General features: G+C 43.3%; 1 protein-coding gene across 1 annotated transcript in view; it reads left to right on the top strand.

Annotated features, from left to right (window-relative positions):
* Window positions 1–506: 506 nt before the first annotated feature.
* LOC115355543 (NUAK family SNF1-like kinase 1) overlaps window positions 507–8,693 on the top strand; it is a 182,955-nt gene continuing 174,768 nt past the window's right edge. The window contains exon 1 of the mRNA XM_030046400.1: window positions 507–937. Within this exon, the coding sequence (XP_029902260.1) occupies window positions 662–937 (276 nt within the window). The 5' untranslated portion in view covers window positions 507–661. The remainder of the gene's footprint in view (window positions 938–8,693) is intronic.

The following is an 8,693-nucleotide window of genomic DNA, read 5'->3' as shown; positions in this document are numbered from 1 at the left end:
TCAAAAAACAAAACATCTCGATCATCATCATGTCCTTAACACGTTGCAAAATGGCCATCAATACCTGAATCAACTGAGTCGTACTCTCTTATGCGGCGTCTTGTTTGTCTCTGGAGTATGAAACTTTATTCATCTTTGGCAGCACATCAGCTGGTCACTCTGGCCACGTCGTCAGGTGGCCAGAGTTATTTATTTAAGAGTTTTTTTTTTTTTTTTTTTTTTTTTTTTTAACAACTAAAAATGTAATACATTTTATATAAACACGTTTAAATAAAAAGGGTCAGAGTATTTGTCCCTCTGTTTTTCTCTCTCATACTTACTCTCACTCAGACACGCGGACGTACAGAGCTTACAGCATGACGAACACTTAGCCCCGCCTCCGGGCTCTCCTAGCTCTTTGGCTATACCTTTCCAATCTGATAGAGTACGAAGGACCTGCTACTGTGTAAACCAGAACAAACAACTCAGGTGTTGAGCGGACCTACGTGACACTGTCTATCCTGCAGGAGTATTTTCAGCGCAGTGGGGTGGAGGGGAGACACACTGGGATGCAAGACCACTTCCTCAGCGTGTTTGACAAGATCAGAGCAGCGTGTCACTGTGCGACGCGCTCAGTGATTTGTTATTGCCATGTTTGATTTATAAGCGTGTTTCTGACCACATGGAGACAGGGGGGGAGCAGGCGCTGCAGTGCTCCAGCATAGGAGCCGAGCAGGGCATCAACACCTGGGTGGAGGGCACACTGGTATCTGTGGACCACGCTATGCTTGGAGTGGGTGACTGCGCCGGGGTACCAGAGGACAGCCGGCCCAACAGCGTTTTTAAGAAACATCAGCATAAACACAACCTGAGACACCGGTATGAACTGCTAGAGACGCTGGGCAGAGGAACATACGGCAAAGTGAAGCGGGCCCTGGAGAAACACACTGGTATGGAGGTCAGTCACTCATGTTTTGTTCTTAGGTTTATTTCATTTGAGTGTTTACCCTGAATAACCCATCATTAAGAATCAACTGAGTGGTTAAAATACCGAATGTCGTCTATCTGTTTAACATATATCCTCTCCGCCAGAATGAATTCTTGCTAATTATAAATAATAATCACAATTGATCTGATCTGATCATCTGACAGTGATGGAAAAGTCAGCATCCTGCAAAAACAATCGTTTTAACGAAAGTAAGAAAACCGTTTGTTACCAAAAAAAAAAAAAAAAAAAGAAAAAAGAAAAAAACGAAAAACACGCAATTCCGTGTGTGGTCATTATTGACCTATGTCGGCGCATTTGAGGTAGTAATACAAAAACTGTTTTCATTCACAAAGTAAAATGCCAAGTTTTAATATTTAGAATATTCCAAAAACAACAGAATCAATGAATACCAGGAATACTAAATTATTAAATAAAGTGGTTTCATAGATATGGCAAAGAAGTATTCAGCTATGTATTAAATTATATCGGCAATGTGGGCCGTTCCTGACCCATGTTGAGCATTATAAGGTGTCCAATACTATGTGCATCACAGGGTTACTGGCCAAATGAGCTTATGCATACAAGGAATCTGACTCTGGTTTACAGTAACTTGTAGCACTGACATATATCACACAAAGTAACAGGCAGAAGAGATATATAAACGAAGAGACTACTGTTTCCCCATACTGGGACACAAGACTATATGTAATGATAGGACAAACGGGAGAGGGAGTTATTTACAGAAGTGTGAATACTATGCCAAAAAAGAAATACCTCTGTCTTCTGCAGCCAGTAGTATAGATCTTAAGTATTAACTGATATATTTTGCTGCTCTCTCTCATATACTCACTGACACACACACAGCAGACACATGGCCCTCCCTTCTCCAACTTGTCAGCCATGCTTCATACAGTTGTATTGTGAGTGGAGAAGCGGAGCCAAGGTTCTGCATTTGGAATTTAAGATCACAGTGTCTTCTGGATATACAGGTGCATCTCATTAAATTAGAATATCATCAAAAAGTTGATTTATTTCAGTAATTAAATTTAAAAAGTGAAACTTATATAGATTCATTCCACACAGACTGATATATTTGAAGTGTTTATTTCTTTTAATTTTGATGATTATAACTTACAATATTGGAGACGCATGGTGTCACACTCTAATCAGCTAATTAACTCAAAACACCCGCGAATTTTTCCTAAGCCTTTAAATGGTTTCTCAGTCTGGTTCAGTAACTTCACAATCATGGGGAAGACTGCTGACTTGACAGTTGTCCAGAAGACAATCATTGACACCCTGCACAAGGAGGGTAAAACACAAAGGTCATTGCTAAAGAAGCTGGGTGTTCAGACTGCTGTATCTAAGCACATTAATGGAAAGTTGAATGGAAGGAAAAAATGTGGTAGAAAAAGGTGCACATGCAACAGGGATAACAGCAGCCTTGAGAGCATTGTGAAATGAAGCCCATTCAAGAATTTGGGGGAGATTCACAAGGAGTGGACTGCAGCTGGAGTCAGTGCTTCAAGAGCCACCACACACAGACATATCCAGGACATGGGCTACAACTGTCACATTCCTTGTGTCAAGCCACTCTTGAACCAGAGACAACGTCAGAGGTGTCTTACCTGGGCTAAGGACAAAGAGGACTGGACGGTTGCTCAGTGTTCTAAGTCCTCTTTTCAGGTGAAAGTAAATTTTGCATTTCATTTGGAAATCAAAGTCCCAGAGTCTGGAGGAAGAGAGGAGAGGCACAGAATCCAAGTTGCTTGAGGTCCAGTGTAAAGTTTCCACAGTCAGTGGTGGTTTGGGGAGCCATGTCAGCTGCTGGTGTTGGTCCACTGTGTATTATTAGGTCCAAGGTGAGCGCAGCCATCTACCAGCAAGTTATAGAGCATTTCATGCTTCCCTCTGCTGACCAGCTTTATGGAGATGCTGATTTCATTTTCCAGCAGGACCTGGCACCTGCCCACACTGCCAAAAGTGCCAATACCTGATTTAAGGACCATGGTATCCCTGTGCTTGATTGACCAGCAAACTCACCTGACCTAGACCCCGTAGAGACTCTATGGCATATTGTGAAAAGGAACATGCAAGACACTAGACCCAGCAACACAGAAGAGCTTCAGGCCACTATCAGAGCAACCTGGGCTTCTATAACACCTCAGCAGTGCCACAGACTGATAGTCTCCATGCCACACCGCATTGCTGCAGTAATTCATGGAAAAGGAGCCCTGACCAAGTATTTAGTGCTGTACATGTTCTTACTTTTCAGTAGTCCAACATTTCTGTGTTAAAAATCCTTTTTTTTTTTAATTTGTCTTAAGTAATACTCTAATTTTCTGAGATACTGAATTTTGGGTTTTCATTAGCCGTAAGTTATAATCATCAAAATTAAAAGAAATAAACACTTGAAATATATCAGTCTGTGTATAATGAATCTATCTATAAGAGTTCTTCTTCACTTTTTAAATTGAATTACTGAAATAAATAATAAATTAACTTCTTGATGATGACGTGTTGTGGCCATAACTTGTAAATATTTCAAATATTTCAGTTTCATCTAGAAAAATCATGCTTTTTTGCTGCTATGTCAAATGGCACCAAATTTCATAGTATATATTGATAGATAGATAGATACACACACACACACACACACACACACACACACACACACTACCAGTCAAAAGTTTGGACACACCTTCTCATTTAATCTCATTTAATGTTTTTTCTTTATTTTCAGGACTATTGACATTGTAGATTCTCACTGAAGGCATCAAAACTATGAATGAACACATATGGAATTATATTGTAAACAAAAAAGTGTGAAATAACTCAAAACGTGTTTTATATTAGAGATTCTTCAAAATAGCCACCCTTTGCTTTGATTACTGCTTTGCACACTCTTGGCATTCTCTCCATGAGCTTCAAGAGGTAGTCACCTGAAATGGTTTTCCAACAGTCTTGAAGGAGTTTCCAGAGGTGTTTAGCACTTGTTGGCCCCTTTGCCTTCACTCTGCGGTCCAGCTCACCCCAAACCATCTGGATTGGGTTCAGGTCTGGTGACTGTGGAGGCCAGGTCATCTGCCACAGCACTCCATCACTCTCCTTCTTGGTCAAATAGCCCTTACACAGCCTGGAGGTGTGTTTGGGGTTATTGTCCTGTTGAAAAATAAATGATGGTCCAACTAAAGGCAAACTGGATGGAATGGCATGTCGCTGCAGGATGCTGTGGTAGCCATGCTGGTTCAGTGTGCCTTCAATTTTGAATAAATCCCCAACAGTGTCACCAGCAAAACACCCCCACACCATCACACCTCCTCCTCCATGCTTCACAGTGGGAACCAGGCATGTGGAATCCATCCGTTCACCTTTTCTGCGTCGCACAAAGACACGACAGGTGGAACCAAAGATCTCAAATTTGGACTCATCAGACCAAAGCACAGATTTCCACTGGTCTAATGTCCATTTCTTTTGTTTCTTGGCACAGACAAATCTCTTCTGCTTGTTGCTTTTCCTTAGTAGTGGTTTCTTGGCAGCTATTTGGTGCTGTTAACTTGCGATTTCTGAGGCTGGTGACTCGGATGAACTTATACTCAGCAGCAGAGATGACTCTTCCTTTCGTGGGGTTGTCCTCATGTAAGCCAGTTTTGTTGAAGCGCTTGATGGTTTTTGGGACTGCACTTGGGGACACATTCAAAGTTTTTGCAATTTTCCGGACTGACTGACCTTCAGTTCTTAAAGTAATGATGGACTGTCATTTCTCTTTACTTTGCTGATTGGTTCTTGCCATAATATGAATTCTAACAGTTGTCAAATAGGGCTGTCAGCTGTGTACCAACCTGACTTTTTCTTTGCTACACAATTCCATATATCTTGCTTCGCATATTTGATGTCTCCAGTATGTATCTACAACGTAGAAAGTAGTAAAAATAAAGAAATAACATTGAATGAGAAGGTGTGTCCAGGGGCAAAAATCCCATTTCATTATTGGGGGGACCATAAACAGCAAAATTTCTGAGACTAATTGTTGGAGGGGGACATGAAAAAATTGCTGTCTGGCACAACTGTACCTCCCTCTTTCTCTCTTACGCTCCTTTGAAATTTGCCGTACAGTGTCCAACTACATCAAACTATTCTTCAAAAAACATATTTATTGTAGTGTCAACAAAAAACAAAGCAAGATATGGCATCAAATAGTGACATACAGTATATGTTTGAGCTGTACACTGTCCCTTTTAGATCAAATAAGGATACAAGGATACAAGGAAGTTTATTTGTCATTATACAACAGGTTGTATAGTGAAATTAAAATTTGGTTCCCTCTTGATTGATTAATTGATTGATTGTTTAGAAAATAGAATTATTAAGCCTGGAGGAGTTCAGATGGTGCATTAAGTAGTCTCACAGCCTGAGGGAAGAAGCTGCTCTGTAGTCTGGTGGTACGGCAGTGAATGCTTCTGTATCTTTTGCCTGACGGCAGCAGGGTGAACAGGCTGTGGCTGGGGTGGCTGTTGTCTTTTAGGATCCTTTTGGCTCTGCGCAGGCACCTCACCTCCCCGATATCACTGATGCTTGGTAGATGGGTGCCAATGATGTTTTGGGCAGTTTTAATCACTCGTTGCAGAGTCTTCCTGTCCTGGGCCGTGCACATCCCATGCCAGTTTGTGATGTTTCCAGTCAGGATGCTTTCAATCGCTCCTTTGTCGAAGCTGACAAGAACTTGGCGTGGGAATTTTGCTTTCTTAATTTTCCTTAGAAATACAGCCGTTTCTGAGCTTTTTTAACCAGGGCAGAGATATGTGAAGTCCATGTCAGGTTCTCTGTTATGTTGATTCCCAGGAACTTAAAACTGCTCACCTGCTCCACCTCAGCTACACTGATGTAGACAGGGCTGTGTGTCTTTGCCTCCTTTTTTCTAAAATCAATCAATCAGCTCTTTGGTTTTGCTGACGTTGAACAGAAGGTTGTTGTCTGTGCACCATTCTGCAAGATGGTTGATTTCCTCCCGATATGAAAACTCATCATTGTTGGAAATCCGGCCGATGATGGTGGTGTCATCCGCAAAACTTCACAATAGAGTTCTCTCCATGTCGGGGGTTGCAGTCATGGGTGTACAGCGTGAACAGGAGGGGGCTGAGCACACAGCCCTGGGGCGCTCCGGTGTTGAGCACTAGAGTGGAGGAGGAGAGACTGCCAATCCGAACTGACTGGGGTCTGTTTGTGAGTAAGTCCAGTATCCACTTGCAGAGAGTGGTACTGATGCCCAGAGTGTTCAGTTTTCCAATCAGCTTCATGGGGGAGATTGTGTTGAAAGCTGAGCTGAAATCAACAAACAGCATTCTGGTGTAGGTGTTGCTTTTCTCAAGGTGAGTGAAGACTGAGTGGAGAGCAGTGGAGATGGCATCCTCTGTGGATCTGTTGGTTCTGAATGCAAACTGCTGAGGGTCCAGACTGGCAGGGATGTTGTTCTTTATGTGCTGGAGAACCAGTTTCGCAAAGCACTTCATCAGGATGGGGGTGAGTGCCACAGGGCAGTAGTCATTTAGATCAGACACTGCAGACTTTTTAGGCACAGGGATGATGGTGGCTGTCTTGAAGCAGGTGGGAACACTCTCCTGTGACAGCGATATGTTGAAAATGTCAGTAATGACATCTACTAGCTGGTTGGCACATGTTTTTAGTACACGGCCAGGGATGTTGTCAGGCCCAGCAGCTTTACTCATATTCACTTTCAGCAGGACTTTCCTCACATCCACTGTGGATACTGACAGTGGCCGGTCCTCTGGAGGCGGAGTAGACTTTACAGCTGACTCCCTGTTGAGGAGGTCAAAGCGAACATAAAATGTGTTTAGCTCGTCTGGTAACGTGGCCTCACACATGATGGGAGCGCTCCTGCTTTTGTAGCCTGTCACACTTTTGACCGCCTGCCACAAGTCTTTGCTGTTGTTGGTGTTGAGGTCTCTCTCCAGTCTCTGCTGATGCCTTCACTTTGCCTCCTTGATGCCAGCTTTCAGTTTTGCTCTGGCAGTGTTGTAGGCTTCTTTGTCACCTGACTTGAAGGCAGCTTTTTTGGCTCTACATAGAGCTCTCACCTCTCCATTCATCCAGGCTTTCTCATTTGGGAATGATTTAACTGTCCTTATTTTTACCACATCATCAGCACATTTGCTGATGTATGATGTCACTGATGATGCGTATTCTTCAAGGTCAATATGGTTCTCCTGGGTAGCAGCATCCCCGAACATCTGCCATTCTGTGCATTCAAAACAGTCCTGTAGAGCCGCTGCAGCTTCGTCTGTCCAAACCTTAACTGTTTTTACAGTTGGTTTGACCCTTTTTGTCAGCTGGATGTAGGTAGGGAGGAGAAGCAGGGAGATGTGGTCTGACTGGCCAAAATGAGGATGAGGGAGGGCTCTGTAGCTGCCAGGAACATTGGTGTACACATGGTCCAGTGTGTTGTTTCCTCTGGTGGAGATGTGGACATGCTGGTGGAATCTTGGCAGAACAGTTCTGAGGTCTGTTTGATTAAAATCCCCGGCAACAATAATAACAGCATCTGGCTGTTTTGTCATGTGACTGCTGATGACCTCATACAATTCCTGGATTGCATTTTTTGAATTTGCATCCGGTGGAATGTAAACAGCAGCAACAAACACACTGGTGAATTCTCTAGGCAGGTAATATGGCTGACATCTCAGCAGTAAAAACTCAATGTCAGGTGAACATTTTCCATCCACTCTGACTGCACCTGTGCACCAAGCATCATTGATGTACACACAGAGCCCGCCCCCTCTCGTCTTACCGGAGTCTTGTGTTCTGTCGGTCCGGAACAGGCTCCGCCCGTCCAGTGCTAAAGCCTCATCCAGTATATTGTTATGGAGCCACGTCTCTGTGAGGATGAGAGCACCGCAGTTCCTGGTTTCATTCTGCTGGGTCAGCCTGAGCCTTATCTCATCCATTTTATTCTCCTGCGACCGGACATTTGCCAGGAGTAGGCTGGGTAGTGGGACAGCCTTGGGTCCAAGCCTTCTTAGCTTAAGTCTTACCCCGGCTCGTTTCCCTCTCTTCCTGGGTCGACCACACCGCTTGCAATGATGTCTGGTCAGAATGTTTTGGTTGTCGGATCTTGAGATGCCGAGAGCAGATATCGTCTCAAGGTCCGCGGCACTCAATGCAATTTTTGCACTTCCTCTTCTGATATTGACGAGTGTATTACTGTCATAAGTAATACACCCACAAGTGATACGATTCTCAGCAATAAAAACGGGAGAATCGCTCCTCTTTTTGCTGAAATTGAGGGAGCCACCAGCTGCTGCATGCATATGCGCCGCCGTTGCCATGGTATGGTAAATAAGAAAATGAAATTAAACTATGCCACAAAATAATTCAACTTAAAATGCAAAAAATAGATATCTATCCAGAGACAAACTCAAATTAAAGCTGCAAGCAGCGTTGGACGGGCCCTCGCCAAAATGCAGGCAGACAGAGAAATCCTCATTCAATCTAATGGAGAAATCCAGAAAACCCACCCCTTTTTGAGGTGTCACAGCTCGGTCACCGTTTAAGTGACAAACTTGATTCAAAGTTTAAACGAGTCACGAGACTTGGATCTATAAATCTCCCATTTACATGATTTTGCTATCTTTTACCGTTTTTGAGTTATGGCAGTTTTAGTTTGAGAGTGTTTTCTGCTCCCTCTGAGCTCTTACAATGGGTGTGTATT

Source organism: Myripristis murdjan, chromosome 23 (genome assembly GCF_902150065.1).
Source record: "Myripristis murdjan chromosome 23, fMyrMur1.1, whole genome shotgun sequence".
NCBI lineage: Eukaryota > Metazoa > Chordata > Actinopteri > Holocentriformes > Holocentridae > Myripristis > Myripristis murdjan.
This window is presented reverse-complemented; position numbering and strand designations above follow the sequence as displayed.